The following is a 17,059-nucleotide window of genomic DNA, read 5'->3' as shown; positions in this document are numbered from 1 at the left end:
ATAGTATTCTCAAATTTTAGTTTTATTTGCTTTGTTATTCCATTTATCTAAATATTCAAAATATTAACTTTTTCCATGATAATTTCTTGAATTTTCAAGACCTTATGAAAATAGAAATTTGTAAATGAACAATGAGTCCATAAAAAAGACAGTTAGATAATAAAAAAGTCAAAACAGTATAGCAAATTTCTGTACTGTAAGCCACTCTTCTTTACAATCAATCATATGTAGCTAATGAAAAACAAACTTATACTCAAATATACTATCAAGCATAACAAATATTTTTCATAACTCGAAAAATCATGCTATTTATCAGTCTGTCTTCTTTATGTAATCATCACTCTATTCATAACTTTCTTTTCTTCCTCGTTCCCTTTGTTTTTTCTTTCTCGTCTTTGGCTTCCTTTTTGGCAGTCTTAACAATGTCCTTGACCTCCTTGGCCTTTAGTTCAAGTATCAAAACTTTTTGAACATGTTATTCATTGAGAAATTTGTTATAAAAGTAGCCAAAAACAACGTTAACTGAAGCTAATTAAAATGTAGCTTGAGTCGTGCTTATAGCACTGTCCTAAGAAACTATTTCAGAAGGTTGAAATGTTTCTCCAGAATTAAACAAGCCTTCTTCTTGTTATAAACAAAAAGGATTAGAACTACCAAATGTTTCATAAATCGGGTGCAGAGAGTGAAAAAGGAAAAAGATAGCAGTAGAAGAAACAAGCTGGCAGGTCTCTATTGTCAGTAGCTAACATCTGATAACATAAAAGAAACGTGCCTAATTTTTCGTGTAATAGAAAATAACGTTAATAAGAGAACGTTGCGAACGTGCTTTGACTTTCGTAACCGACGAGATAAGAATTTATCTTCTCACGAAAGAGTCAAATTTTGATTTGCAAAATGTAAAAGTAAAATTTATTATTGTTCGCAGTAAAATCAACTTGGGCCGTGTTTAACCCACGCACAGAGGGGGCAAACCTGTCAGTTTGTACTGAAACGGTCCAATTCAACTTCCCTCTCATGCGCACGAGCCAACACTTATTATCAACTTAACACAAGCCCAATAAAAGACTAAACATTATAAATATTGAGAAGTCCCTTTAATTTTTTAATATGGGACAAAGTCTTTTGAAATACACCTATTATTTACAACAAAATTTGCCTTCTCCCCTTTTCTCATCATTGAGGAGATGAACAGTGTAAATTAATTCATTCTATTTATCTTTTAAATCGTGAGGGGTATGGAGTGAATGCTTGAAATACTCTTCTTTAACTATTGCCCAACTCTCAAAACCCTTAGTCTCCAATACATCAAGTAAAAGCTCTATTTTGTCAATGCGGAATTTAGTTCTTTGATGTCTCCCCTTCCTCTTACCATTGCACTAAATCATGTGACAACCTCAATCAACTTCTGATGAACCCTTACTATAAAGAGGTTGGGGATTCAACTATACTATTACACCATGAAAAAGTTGGACAGTAATATGATCAATGCTTAATCTATTATGAGAAAATAAGAGATTACCTCTTTTCTTTTATGAATGGAGTTTTAATCAAATGTTTACCTCAAAAAAACTGAAAAGATTCATGATAATATTTTAAAATATGTGACAATAAATGGTAAATTATTTCATGAAAAAGATTTTAGAAATAAGAAATTTCTTAATGAAATGAGTTAGTATGATGGTTTTTAAGTAAAAGATTATACTAAATTTTTTTTAAAACAATAGTAGTCGAAACTATAACTAAACCTATGTTTGCCAGTTATATAATAAATAATAAAATTAACTATTTTATGACAGTGTTAGTAGGGGACTAACAAAAAATATGTGGACAGAGTGGTAGAAACATAAATTAATGTGAAATTCAAATAATAAACATATCTAAGGTTAAAAAAATTATTATGAAATGTGGTTGTGTAGAGTCAATGACCTTCATTATATTATTATTCCATGGAGGTTCCAATTATCAACTTAGTAATTTGGAAAACGAGAATAATATCAGTGACGTGACTAGCAGTAGGCTTTATATATAGTGAGGTTAAAGTATTTGCTCATTCTGATTTTCATATTAGGCAATTAGGTAGTCAAGAAGATGGAGTAGGACCTAGTAATATTTTGCTAGATTTTGATATTTGGTTAACCCTTAGCGGTGTCCTTGCTGAAAATAAAAATGAGAAACTAATTTATCTATGTGCTAAAGTTGATAATGAGAATGAAAATGCTTCAGTTCATGATCGTGATTTTGAATTTAATGATAATGATGATGGTGAGGATGTTTACAAAAAATTTGGCATTTTAACATTGGTGACATTGATGACTTTGATAGAAAATAATAAAATGGTTGAATAGCAAATATCAAATGAATGATAGAAAGATTCTAAAACCATTTATAATTAGATGAGGTATTCAAACTTGATTGATGCGGATAAAAAAATTAAAATTGATGATAACTTTTCTAAATATAATTTTGATCAGTTGAAGAGCCTTATTAGTGAAGAATGATTTTGACGAGTTGGAATAAATCTAATAACTTTCACGACATTGTTTAGAAGAAATTTTAATTCTTAGTTTTATGTAATATTTATCCTCACCAAAAGGATCGGCCACATCGAACTCAGCCTCAGCATCCGGATTTCCATGACCCGATCACCAACTCAGGTATGGATTAGATTCCAAACTCCCAAACATACAAGACAAGTACATACATGGTACTTTTGTAAATAATTTCTAAAAGAAACTCTAATTTTGCAGGGAAACTTTCAAATACAAAAGACATACTCAGGTCAACCTTACCCACAAATGAAAAGTGTATCCATGTAACCATTGACTTTTGGAAACTTCAGGCTTCAACAGGAAACAATGTGAGAAAAGATAATTTCATCCCATTACTATAATAATTAAGCCAATAAAAGACATTAGTCTTATAATTGAAAAGTAAAAAGACTTGCTGACCATCCCGTAGTAATAGTGTCTTCCAGCAAGCAATATGTACATGGAATTTTTAAGACATGTTCCTATTGTAACTTAGTCTATGTTTCAACATCCGTAAAAGGATCAATGATGAAATTTTCCTGAAACAAAATGGTTAACAGTTCAAGGGCTTAAAAGAAAAACAGCAAACGCAGGAAAGCACCAAGACTATTTTGGAGAGATGCTTTGTACATGACTACAATGTCTTCACAAAATTGTACAAGTGTACTTCACCATTGAGTTAAAGATTTCTAGAAGACAAGGAGTAGTACATTACTTAATCCATTGTTGCCTACATTTTTAAGAAAACTTGTTGCCTGATTGAATGAAATCTACCACAGGGTTTTAGAAAATGTTGTAGGATAAATTACAAAATCACTAACTTTGGTCTAGCTTCAGGTAATCAAACTTTGATAGTCTTGTTTTGTGGAGATTCATGTTGATTGACAGAGGTTGAAAATTCTTTTTACTTATTGTAGCTTTTATTTCACCTTCCATCTTATAGTAAGACAAGGGGATGAGATTTTCTTTTAGGTGGATGGCTTCGAAATATTGGTTGAATTATATATATATATATATAAGTAAAGAAGATTAAGAGAATGAGAAAATACATGTTAGAAAGTTTTATAAAATTTTTAAAAAATTAGGCTACTTGTGACATGTACAATCCAAAATTGACTGCTGGACAAAAATTCACTTGCGAATCTAATTTTAAGAAGGCAATTGAAAACTTCAAATGGAGATAGAGATGTATTATTTAAAAAAAATGACAAAATTCGAATGATGGCAGTTTATCAACAACCATATTGCAAGTGGTTTATCCTGACTTGAAAGTCCAAACATTGTGAGTTCTATCTTGTGAAAACAATGGGACCTAAACATAGTTATAGTAGATTATTGAAGCTAAAATATGTTACAACCACTTATCCTACCAAGAAATATATATATGAGTTACTTGACATTGAATATGATTAGCATTGGAGACTTCACATAGGAGATGCACACTGACTTAAATATCATCATCACCAAAAAGCAAGCAAATCTATAGGGCATTTCAAAAGGCTAAACTAAATAAGTGAATAACAAGCAATAGAAACTTTTTATTTTACCTTTATATCATTCCAGTTCAACTATTACTATTCTATTTTTTGCATTTATAAGGTTCTAGAATGACTTTACCATTTGAAGTAGCTGTAAACTTCTTTGTCTTGTCTTTCAAAAAAATTAAATACCCCATTCAATTAGATATTCCATCATATACTACCTCTATTTTTATGAAATCTTCTTTGATAACCATAAAATCAGTGACATTATTTCATATTTAGGGCAACCATAAAATTTTTGCAAAGGAAAGACTTTTACAAGATTACTAATTACTATCCAAACAACCTCACTACAATAGCAATATATGATTTTATTGGCCCTCCAATTTTGAAAAAGATCCACTCATCACTTCATTTGTATGCAAATCTCTATGCCTTACTTTATGTCACAATCTTTTTGCTCGATTGATTGGCAAAAAAGACCGAGATTGATGTGAAAAAATTTCAACAAAATCGACTATGCACTCTCGTTTTCATGGCATAGATCGAGGATGAAGAATCAGTCACTATTCTTCTTCTAGGGTTGGAAGATTTTTCAGCTAACTTTTAAGAGAAAGGGTTCAGTTTTCTTTTGAAAAATCTACCCTACTTGATTCGATGAATCTACCCTGCATTAAGTGTTCAATAGTAGTAGTGAGGTTTGAATTTTTTGATTAGTTCGTTATATAGGAACCAATTAAGCAAAAAAAAAAAAAAAAATCTTAATTGGAGGACTATATTGTTCTATTTTAGAGATAGAGAACTATAACCTAAATTGGTAAAAAGATTGGAAGGATGATTTAGGTCATTTGCACTTTTTTTTTTAACCAACTAAATTATACAATGTCATTGGTAACATCCATTTGTTGGCTTTAGATACTTTTTTTTTGTTCATTGGTTTTAGATTTTTCTTTAAGGTTAAATGCAAAATATGCCTTTCAACTATCCTAGTAACTTGCCCCCTATACCATCAATTACACCCTATACCATTAATTGCAACAATCCAGTGACTTATGCTTTCAATTTATGGTAAAACATTCAAATCAGGTCAATTTAGCAATTTTTTTTGGACAAAAAGACTGTATTGTCCCCTAAATAACTACATTTCCTAGAATACCTTTGTGTTCCTTTTCTTTTTTCATCTTCTCCTTCCCTACACTGTCAAAATCATTGTCATTGTGGTTGCCAAATTAATCTTCTTTTCTCTTTAATAATATTTTTCTTCAAAAATCTTTTTGGCACATCCTCATGGGAATTTTATAGACAATCAAGAATCATCATGCATGGACAAGAGCAAGGGTAGTTCCACTGCCAAACTTCCCCTATTCTTCTCCTATTGTTGTTATTCCCATGTATCACCATTACCATAGACCCATGTAATAACAACAATTGCATCAGATTCATTTGGCAGATTTAATCACAATGTAGAGATTATTATTGCCATCGACAACTTGGTTGAGTCAAGGAGTTAATTCATTTAATTAATTAAAAATAAAAAAGATGAATGCTTCTTTATCAAATCCAATTGGCCTTTTTTTTCCCTTCCCTTTTCTTTGCGTGGGTTTTTGAGCTAAGCCATCTCTAAGTCCATTATAAGGAAGGAAAAATAAAGGGTTGAGGAAATCAAATTTATGGGGCAAATTCGAGATCCAATACTTGATGATTAAGATGAATATTCTCCAAGGTTTCAACGAAAATAGCAAGACAAAAGCCACCTTGCTTTGACAAAAAGCCAAATTGGTGAAGTTTGCCCTTGATTTAGAGATTTTGCAAGATTGCAACACCTGAGTCGTTGTAGTTATGTTCATAAGTGTAATGCTATTCCATGAAAATTACTACTGACTACAAAATAGGAAACCTTATAGTAGTAATTTAGAACTAAAGCTAGCTGGTGATTTGGAGTTAGAGACAGAGTCCTGAGTCAAAAGGAAATAGAGAGCTACAAGCTGGAATACATAAAAAAGTAATTTTATATTCGAAGGAAAAGCTATTAATATGCCTGGTTTAGATTGCAGTGGTCGGCTTAACATCTGCAAAATAAGTGGATTTTTGGCTACTTGATTTCTTTGATTTAGATAAATTTGTCATTCCAACTCTTGTTCAATTTGGTTTGAGTAATCTGCCAAAATTTGAGAGTAGGAGGTGATACATTATTGCAATTGGTAGTTCAGGGGCAAGTTACAAAATAGAGATAGTTGAGGTGGGTGTTTTGCAATTAACCCTTTCTTTAACCAACTAAATTATACTGATATAATTTGCAAGTCCTTATGGATGAATAAATATTAGGAGCTTTGTATCCTAAGATAAAATTGTAGAGGGACACTCCTTCTTGCCTCAAATTCCAACAAGATGATGATTGATGTATTGACCAATAATGTTTTGTACTTGTATTGATTATTTAAATAGTAGAAAATGGGGTTAATAACACTTTGTCCTCCTGAACTAAGGAAGTAGTCGCACTTTCCCCCTCTCAACCTTAAAATATACATTTTAGCTCCGTAAGAATTAGTCAGAGTTAGGAATACCAAAAAAAAAAAAAAATTGAGTGCAATGACATTATTACCTTTTTATTCATGAACTCATACATAACTTAGTATCATTTCCTTTCATTGCTAAAATATTTATAGCTTCTCAATCATATCAACTATATAGAATATCAAACTAAGAAAAATTAAAAATGATTAATATTTAGTTTATATCTTTGAAATTTTTTCTGTTGGATTAATGTTCACATTTATATATGTTTTGTTCAATATATTAGACTTTAACTCAAACAAAATGGATAAATAAGACAATAGTAAAAATGAATACAACTGCCAAATTTTCCCATCAAGGGTAATGCTAAACTCATTTTAAAGTAGTTTTTATTATTTTTATTTATCAAATTAGTCCAATATTAAATTCTTAATCAAATGGCTGATATGCCTTATTTTTAAAATTAGAGAAGGAAAATGGAAACTAAATCAAATTTCATTTTTAAAAAGAAAAGGCAATAATAGTAAGCTCTAAATATATCAACAAAAAATGAAAATAGTATTAGCCTAAAAGTTCACATAAACTAAAATAGTAAAAAAACTACTTTTTTAGTACTATTACCTTTTTTTGGAAAAGAAATTTGGTAATTATATGTTTATTTTAATATTGTGTTATTTATTATTTTTATTTGACTTAAGTATAATAAATTGAACAAAACATATATAAAAGTGAATATTAATCCAACATAAAAAATCTTAAGGATCTAAACTAAATATAAACTTTTTTTAGCTTTTTTCAAGTATTGTTATATAGTTGATAAGATAGAGAAGATGCATACTTTTTAACAATGAGAGGAAATAAATAACAATGAGTTATAGATAATTTCATAAATAAAAGGGCAATAATGCTATTGCACTCACTTTTTTTTTTTCAATATTTCTAACCTTGACTAGTTTTCATAGGGCGGTAAAGTGCACACATTTAAGATTGGAGGGGTAAAGTGTGACTACTCACTAAGTTCAGGGTGGTAAAGTGTTATTAACCCTGAAAATATGCTAGCCAAATGGCACCTTGACATCTTTTCCCCTTCTCTTCAGCTTCAAAACAATGCTTCAAAGCAATCAATTTGTGGCATCACTAACAAAACTCCGAATTATGAAGAGAAAAACATCAAGCCAACCTGCATCATCAACCCCTCCATCATCTCCACATCAATCTCCCCATTTCCCCGTCAAACTGAACTCCATATTCGCTTCCAAAAAACCCAAAAACATACTCAAGAATTCCCCTGCAATCACCACAAAAGCCAGCGGGGAATGGGTACCATTGAGTATTGGAAAATCAGAGCTTTATTTACCTCTTACTTTCCCCACAGGCCAAACATTCAGGTGGAAAGAAACTGGCCCACTTCAATACACAGGTGTTATTGGGCCCCACTTGGTGTCACTGAAGCAGCTTGAGAATGGTGATGTGGGTTACCATTTTCATCATACAGAGTGTGAGGAAAGTGCAAGATTGGCGCTTTTTGACTTTCTGAATTTGGGGATTTCTTTGTCTGAAATTTGGGAGGAATTTAAGGTGTCTGATTTGCGGTTTTGTGCGCTGGCAAGCTATTTGGAGGGAGCCAGAGTGCTTAGACAGGAACCTCTTGAGTGTTTAATTCAGTTTCTTTGTTCATCGAATAATAATATTGGGAGGATTACTAAAATGGTTAATTTTTTGTCTTCTTTGGGGAAGTATTTGGGGAATGTTGGAGGGTATGATTTTCACGAGTTTCCGGAGATTAATCGGTTGGCTATGGTTTCTGAAACAGAGCTCAGAGAGGCCGGTTTTGGCTACAGGTTGGATTCTTGGATCATATTCTGTTATTTATACTGTAACCTTCTGCAAAATGTAAGATTTTTCATTTTATTGTACGATTAGAATTAGAAATTGATTTGTTCAGTAGAGAAATTTTGGGACTTCTGAGTACTAATTGTGCAATTGAAGCCAGCATATGTGTGCTTTTAATGGTGATTGAATTGCTCTTTTTGTATTTGGCATCAAGTGGCAATTTCTTGTTTTAGTCTGAACCCCTGTATGAGAATTGTGATTATGTTATGGGGGAAATTAGTGGAGCTGAGGCAAAAGGCTCCATGAATGTTGGTTGATAAGATAGGCATTATAGCCTAAAAAGCAAATCTAAATTTTGATGTGTATAGGAGTGAATGTGAAAACATAAGCAAATCTAAAGTTGGAAGTGAAATAGGAATAAATGTGAAAAATATGGAGTCAGTCAAAGTAATCAATGAACGATCTGCTAATCTTTGCAAGAATCTAATTTCCTGGATGGCTTGAAAAAAATTGTAGTAGTAATGATGAGTATGACAGAAACATAGAAACATGCTACAAAAATAAGGATAAATTGATTTTATACGTGGTTGTGGTCAGTTAAATTCTTTATTCTTAGCTATTTTTTCTGTAAAGTGTAAGCTGATTTGTCTTAGTGATGCAAATGGGAACAGGGATCCGGTAGTAGGCTTAGGTTGTCAGGAAAGGATGTGTCTGGGTTCAATTTTCTCTTTTTCTTAGTACATCTTATAATCCGGCTCGCTTATAAAACGCCGCAAAGATTAATGGACCAATTACGGTACAATAGAATTGCAATTCACTAGTCCGGGATTTGACAGCAGATTCAAAAGTTAGCGAGTATGACAGTTTTAATTTGCTATGGAAGGCAGACCTTGTGAATTTATCAGTGGAAAAGGGATGATCTTACTGACTGGTTTAACTGAAGTTTGTTCTACCTGTACCAGTTAGGGAGCCCCATCTCTCTGAAAAGGTCTTTGGTCTGATTGTGGTTTAGCTTAATCTGTTGTAGATAGTTTAGTGATGGCTAAATGTAGTTTTGCGCAATTTTAATTTCATAGATATGCACAAATTACTAAATGATTTTAAGGTTCGCTTAAATATGGGTTGACTTTGTCCTGATTAAACAGAGTATCTTACCTATAACAACTTGATTTTAGCTATTTTAGCATTTAAAAAGAAGGATTAATTAGTTTAGACTTCTTAGTTTTTTTGTTGAATCAATCAGATTATGCATAGTAAAGAGTATAGCATGATGCCAGCATTAAGGATCAGAATCTTTCTATGATGTAGTTTTTTATCCTGGAATGTCAAAGTTACCTGTCCACACAAAGTAAACAAGATTTGAAAAATTTTTCTTTCTTCCTTATGCTAACATGCTGGATTCTTTTGTACACTCATCAGATCATGCTTTACCTGAACTGTATTCTTGTGTGTTAATTTTCTAAATCTTCTCTTTCTCAAACTCTCTCCAAGCTTGCACTTAGATGACAATTGTAGCAAGCTTTACTCTCTTTGATATCAAATATCCACGTAGTAAATGTTTATTTACCTAGGTTAAGGAATTCACAGATGCTGCTTTTAGTCAATAAGTATCTTAATCTAGTGACCTAACAAACCAAGTGATGGGCAGCTATTGCAGTTAGGGGCAGGTTTAGAAGTTACGTCCCTTGCCTGATAAGGAAGCTCTTACATGATTCATGAATCTCTAATAAATTCTCAAGTTCTGCACTAAATTAAAATTTGAGGTGGAGAATTCCATAAATTCCCAAATCAACTCCACTAACAAAAAGAAACTTCTATCCTTTAAAGAGATAAATGGTCATGCTCTGGAAACATTTATATGACAAACATCTTAAGCATATATTATTAATGAGAAAACATACATTGGGAGACAATAATAAACTCTGCAGTTAGGAAGCTAGTCCCTTGCAAGAAGATAGTTACATCTAATATCTGCCAACCCAAGTCTTCTTATTTTTCTGAATAATCTCAATCAAATAAAATGTTCTCCAAGGTCATGCAAATCATTCTCCTACTACTACTTTATTTGCAGGATTATACTTTATTGAAGGTACTTGAATCTTTGTACATTTGATCTTTTATTTCAAATGCTGCAGATATTTAACCATATTTTCATTGTCAAAACATGAATAGGGCAAAGTACATTATAGGTACCGTAGAGGCTTTGCAATCAAAACCCAGCGGTGGTCTGCAATGGCTTGCTGCTCTTCGTAAACTAAATCTTGAAGAGGCTGTTGATGCTCTTGCTTCGTTACCTGGAGTTGGTCCCAAGGTGGCTGCCTGCATAGCACTCTTCTCTCTAGATCAACACCATGCTATTCCTGTTGATACGCATGTGTGGCAGGTTAGCCCCTGAAAATTGATCTTTGAAGATGTACATTTCCCATAATAAACTGCTATGATGAGGATCTTTGACATTTGATGTTCTCCAGTCCTCAGAGGCTTGTTTGACAAGGAGAAAAGCTTATGTATTATCCCACCTTTCTTGTAACCTATAGTAAACATTTTTGAGGTTTTTGACTCCAGTTTATAGATACCGGTCACTGCTCAAGTACATAACTTTTCTTTGAACTGATTCTTGGCTGATTTTCGCTTGAATGTATTTCAGAGATATTAAAGGTGGAACACTCCCAACACCCTCCCCTCCAACTCCAAACCAGGATAAAAAAGGAAAAAAAAAAAAATAGAAAGAGGCATTGAGGAAGTAAAAATCCTAGTTGATAGTTTGGTAAAAGCTCTTGCTGTTCTCAGGGTAATAAATTGTTTAGCTAAAACAAGGAAAGGGCAGGTTATTACTGTTGTAGAAAAAATACTAGAAAATGGACTCAAGGTTGTATGGCATTACACCTTGTCAATTTACTTTTATTCTTCTGCATGGAAAAAGGTGTTGCATCTTATGAAAGTGATACACCCAACGAAGATTACCTGGTCATATATAGAACTTACCTTATTGGTATACATATGGCATGCATTTTACCTCTATTTCTTAAGATTTTGATTTCTATAAACTGCTAACTAGAATATCCTTCTAATATGGGTTGAGAAAGATTGCAACGCAATACCTCATCCCTGAGCTTTCAGGCACCCGTTTTACACCAAAACTTTGCAGCCGCGTGGCAGATGCTTTTGTGTGCAAATATGGGAAATATGCTGGCTGGGCCCAAACTCTACTTTTTATTGCTGAGTTACCTTCACAGAAAGCAATCCTGCCTTCAAGGTTTTGCGATGCTGAAAAAGTTAAGCCTGCCAAGTCAAAAGAAAGGAAAAAGGGGGCGCACAATGCCAGAAGTAGAAGTATGGATGGAAATGAAAATATTGTTCTTCATTTTTTTTATTCATAAGGGGTGGAGTTATTCTTCAAGGAAACAATTTCCTGCATGTGCAAAATTAGCTGAAGTGAATGTCAAACAGATGGAATCTGGAGACCTGTTTGCTGTATGATAGTCTGAGATTTTTAATTGCAGATATTGTAGCAGTAATTGGAGGCACAATTTCCTATCTTTCGGCTACTGTTGTTTCTCTTTAGTGCGTTATTCTTCTGATCAATTGTTTCTTTTCTTTCTGTTTTTTGGTACAAAGGTGACTTTCTTGTTTGTTTTCTGCTGAACTGCTCATCAAGCATGATTTTTTTTCACTCTGCATGTATGTGCATTTGGAGATGCAGCATCTGTGAATTTCTTTTGTTGCTCTTCATCTTTATTGTGCGGTTAAGAAAAAGATAAGGACCATAAAGAATACTTGGAAGACACTTTTCCTAAAAGAAGAGTTAAGCTATTATGAATGAAAATAAAATGTTACATAACTGTGGCACTGATATTGCTAGTCACTAGTTCTTTGTAGGGTAAGCCACTAAAAAGCATCAAACGTTTCTGACAGGATTTATCCTCATTGTTCTATTGCAGGTAATGTAGCAACAGCGAGGCAAGAGTAGCACCATATCTGTCTGTTCAAAACACTCTGTTGGTATCTATTAGATTCTACAGCTATCACATCTGAAGGAGAGGTAGATTCTATTTGAAGAGTATTATTATTGGACTGAGATTGATGATTACCCAAGAACAACTCGCGACAAGTATTCTTTAAGCATCTACTTCATATAAACATTGTTCCTCTAATGACTGATATGCTATTTTAAGTTTCAATTTTTACACTGATGTTCCAATTTGAGGGACTGATAATCATCCTCCTAATTACCCAATTCGACTAAATGTTGTGTTTAAATATTTACTCTTGAGGAAATGATTACAAGTTCTACAAAGTGGTGTGGGTTTTTTCCGTATGTTTTCATTGATAGTGCATATTATTCAACATCAGAGATAATAGCAATAGAGACTTCTTGCTAATTTGATTAGCATATGTGATGATCAAATTGGTTCATGGTAAATGTTCAAAGCACTGAAAGATTCCCTAAAGGTAATGAATGAGATTACAATTATTCAAACCTTTCATGTTTTACACTCTTAGATAAGTTTTTGCTCTTTATGCATCTCAAAAAATGTTAAATGTAGCCACAAAACTTTCCCTTTTTGACATCTTAGTAAAACTTTTTGGGTGCACTATACTACTTATTTAAGTTCCCTACATTGCGGAGTGCAATACACAGTTATTATTATTTTTATTTTTTTTGGGAAGATGAAATTGAATCCCATGATTTGCATTACTTTAGTATTGCGGAGGCTTTTGCAGTTGGTGCAACAACATTTTGTGTCTATATTTCCTTCTAATCTAGATCAGTACACAGAAATAGCTTTAAAGTTTAAAGATAAGTATAAAGATATATAGTAACAAAATACCAGGTCTGGTATGGAGAGCTATCAGCTGCAAGGAATGAGACCCAATACCTACATTAACTCTGGCCATTGATCCATGCTTCACCTTTACCCATGCGGCCAAGGTTTACTGCTAAAGGAACATCAAACATAATTTGTTGTTTCCAATCAAATGAATTTCTTTCAAATCACGTACAACTCAAACTATATGTGTTTCAAGAAAACATGGATGAGAGAAAAAAAAAAAGAGAGAAGGATTTGAACTGTTAGTATTATTTTTTGACATGCGATAAGATCATAAAAGGTGCATTGAAGCTTTGAACTTTTAGATAATGGACTTTTCTTTACAGAATGATCTTATATTTTGTAAATAGATTTAAAGATCAATATTGTGCTCTAATAATGGGTTTTATCTTAGTGGGTATCTTCACATATGGGAATCTATGATTTCACTCTACTGGTCTACTGAGTCAAACTTCATCACTGGTACAATTGATTTCTTGTTACCTGATCCAAAGTTTTCACTTACTATGATTAATTCCTTTGTGATGGTGCAATGGCAGTAAGACTTTCCTTTTATACAATATGGAATACCTTTTATCTGTATATGGGGAGGAAATGGGAAACCTAATCATAGTGAATAAGTTTTTACTTCCACTATTGCTTCCTTCTGCAATTAAACAAGGTCGGGAAATAGGTGAAAGTGCTCTGCACAATGTTTAGACCAAAGATACATTCATCTAGTGAAGCCTTTTTTTTTGCAGTTAAGATGTTTTGTGACATTTCCAAATGATAAAATTAAAAGCTCCAAAACTTGCCTGGGTGGTGTTGAATGCTACGGTCTTGTAATCAGGTAAAAATAAAAGCTCTAAATTGATGTTTGAGGTAGTTCATACGGAGGATTTTGGAACCGCACCACCAGTTATGTTGCATTGTCCTTGTTCACAAGGAAAGCTGCACAGTGACTCTGCATTGCATATGTTGGCCTGTGTCAATTAAGTTGATCAGTATTGTGGTGTATTTAACATCTGATGAATATATTGTTGATTTTATTCTTCCATTTATTTCCCCTTAGCGGGAGAGTTGAAATGCATAACCAGGTACTGTCATGGTTGCTAGCTTCAGAGAAAGCTCAATATGGAAAATGAGATAACCGCCATCTGAAAAAAAATGAAGTTGCTAATCTTTCTTATTGCTAACCTAATGGTGCTATGGTTGTTATCTAGAGAGTATTGTATGTGAGGATAGCTTTATTGCTGCATGTTACTCCTTGAGGTGTCCATAAGTTTTGCTTGTTACTGGAATCTAATTATACCGTGAGATTGGATTGCCTACCATATTCATCAATAGGAGCTTGATCATAATAAATTGTGATTATGCTTACAAAAAAAAAATATTGTGATTATGTATTATGATGCTGTTCTGCCAATATTGGTACCTCCATAACCCTAGAGCACAACTAACACAACCAACCATGTTACATCAAACTTTTGGTACTATGAGCTATAATTGATTAATAGTATATCTAAATTAAGTGGACGAGATAAAATGGATTTTCATTCCATATCGTTATGGATGAGATAAAATGGATTTTCATCGTAAATCAGGTGAAATGGTTTACATATCACTCCTTCAAGATGGTGGAGGGGTGGAAGTCTTGTGAGATTGTTTCTGTCTCTCACCCCGTACTAGTTTATAAAGCTTCTGTTCTTCCTTGGTATGATTAAAGCATTGAGTGTAATGTCTTGTGCTGATCCATAGACTTGATAACTTCAAGCCAAAACAGAAAACTAATTCTCAGGATATCTTGTTACACTCAATCATCTATGCATCTATACACTGACCCTTATGGTTTGATTTCTTACAGACTTGTCCAAATCTGTCCAGATTGATGGTGTGTTGGGCGAATTAGACCCTATTAATGTCACTCGACATTTCCTCCCCTTATCGTGTTTTATCTGCAAATTTTGAAAGCCTGAGCTTGTTCATTTTGCAGAGGCAGTGGAACTGCAACAGTAGCCCTTTTGCATCCCTCTTAATACTGTGTGAAAAGATGATGCATTCATGAAAAGAATACTCATGCTTCACACGTTAAAAATTTGTCAAGCCATACATTAAATGTTCGTGTTGTTTAGAAATGCATCATTAATATAGACTAGCTGAGATTGTCTTACTGAAAAATTTCTCGAGGATATTCATATAGTTGATATCCTACTGATTTTAGAGAAGTGATTACATCTGGATCAGGTGCATCATCTTGCTTGCACATTTCCCATGCGAGCCAATTTGATGTCCTACAGCTGTGGCTGCAGCCCATCGGGCATTAGGTGGACCTTTGTCTCTAAAAGCTTTCTCTACATTTTGGTACTCGTTCTCAATCTGCAGTATTCAACTGCAGCATGACAGCTTCAAATGCATGGTGCTGTGTCAATTGTAATAATAATATATCAACCTGTTGAAGAATGATAGGCCTCCTTATGGAGCTTACACTCCTAGTTTGAACAAGTTGGTCCCTTCGTGGACATCCGAAAAAATTGGAACGATACAGAGAAGATTGGCATGGCCTCTTGCCCCTGCGCAAGGATAACACGCACAAATCAAGGAATGGATAACAAGTTGTCAATTCTTCGTGTAGTTTGGCATGTAATATTCTCATAAAAGAAAAAGAAAATGTGATTGGCAATAACTCTATTATGCCATATTGACATCTCGTGACTTTTTGATTGTGAAGTTCTCTTGATCAACTAGATATGAACTTTGAAAAGTATGCTAAATGAACCATGGAACACATTTAGCTGGGAAAATGAACTAATTCTTAAATTTACCTTTTAATGGAGTTGAAACCAGAACCAGTCTAAATTTGAGAAGCACTTCTGCGGCTTGCAAATAGATTGTTGTCTGTGGTAAACGAAACTGGCTGACCTTAAAGGGTTCATTATCAGGTAGGAAAACGATTCTTTGGGAAATCATGCTACCAAAATGGTAGATCTCTTAAGCACCATATCATTTTCTTTAGTGATGGCTGATGAAGGTATATGATACTATTTTCCTATTTATGCAATAGACACGATCTATATTTATATCTACATCTATAGCTATTTAGATCTACATTATATTAAAAGAACGAGTTCGATTGGTGATTTAGATTTTCTTTCCAATTATATTCTAATCAAAAAAGGAAAAATTCAATAATGATTAATTGTTCTGATTCTTTCTATTGTATGCAGAATTACTTTGAACTAGGATAGACAACAAAATCTTTTTGGTGAACTAGTCAAACTCAACTATTTTTGAATTTCAATGCCATAGAACTCAAACAATTGGGATTAAAAAGAAAAGTTTGTTGAAGGGTATTTAAATTGACATTTACAACAGCCTACGTTTAATTCAACAAGAAAGGTTATTGTGGGATTCGATATCCGTTTTGTAGAGATTAGGAATTCAAATCGTGTTGAATCTTACTCGTTAGGATAGTGATATATAGTTCGAGAAGTCTCAGTTAAAGAGCATTCTCATTTTAATGTGGTTGATGTGACCTGTGTTGCCTGACGTTGACACCAACAGAGTCTATTTGACATATCTATAGCTGATTTATAACTTATCTACGATCATAAAGACAACTTGACCTACAAGGTATAATATACAATTTTGCCTATAAATACTCCCTTTTCTCCGGACATTTGAGGTAACAGATAATTTTCTAATCATCTCGTTACTCTATTCCTAAGCCTTCTTCCCACTTCCCTATCTTTGGCTTGAGCATTGGAGATACGATGGGGGATAAAATCCCCTCCTCTCCTTTGTTTATTCTTGTTGTGAGCGCAGGACACCCCACCCGCTTACGTAAAGGACTGGATCGGCTAAACCCGTGCTCGTATAGTTTTGCCATTAATGA

The 17,059-nt window shown here is 33.3% G+C and overlaps 1 protein-coding gene and 1 pseudogene across 1 annotated transcript; both read left to right on the top strand.

Annotated features, from left to right (window-relative positions):
- Positions 1-7,639: 7,639 nt before the first annotated feature.
- On the top strand, positions 7,640-12,653 carry LOC113749193 (N-glycosylase/DNA lyase OGG1). The gene is made up of 4 exons (XM_027292871.1): positions 7,640-8,364; positions 10,529-10,739; positions 11,443-11,689; positions 12,298-12,653. Exons 1-4 carry the CDS (start codon positions 7,679-7,681, stop codon positions 12,324-12,326), a joined length of 1,173 nt encoding a protein of 390 aa, XP_027148672.1. The 5' UTR covers positions 7,640-7,678; the 3' UTR covers positions 12,327-12,653.
- Positions 12,654-15,673: 3,020 nt separating this feature from the next.
- Positions 15,674-15,783, top strand: LOC113750941 (annotated as a pseudogene).
- The last annotated feature ends 1,276 nt before the right edge of the window (positions 15,784-17,059 follow it).

This window comes from Coffea eugenioides, chromosome 10 (assembly GCF_003713205.1).
Source record: "Coffea eugenioides isolate CCC68of chromosome 10, Ceug_1.0, whole genome shotgun sequence".
NCBI lineage: Eukaryota > Viridiplantae > Streptophyta > Magnoliopsida > Gentianales > Rubiaceae > Coffea > Coffea eugenioides.
This window is presented reverse-complemented; position numbering and strand designations above follow the sequence as displayed.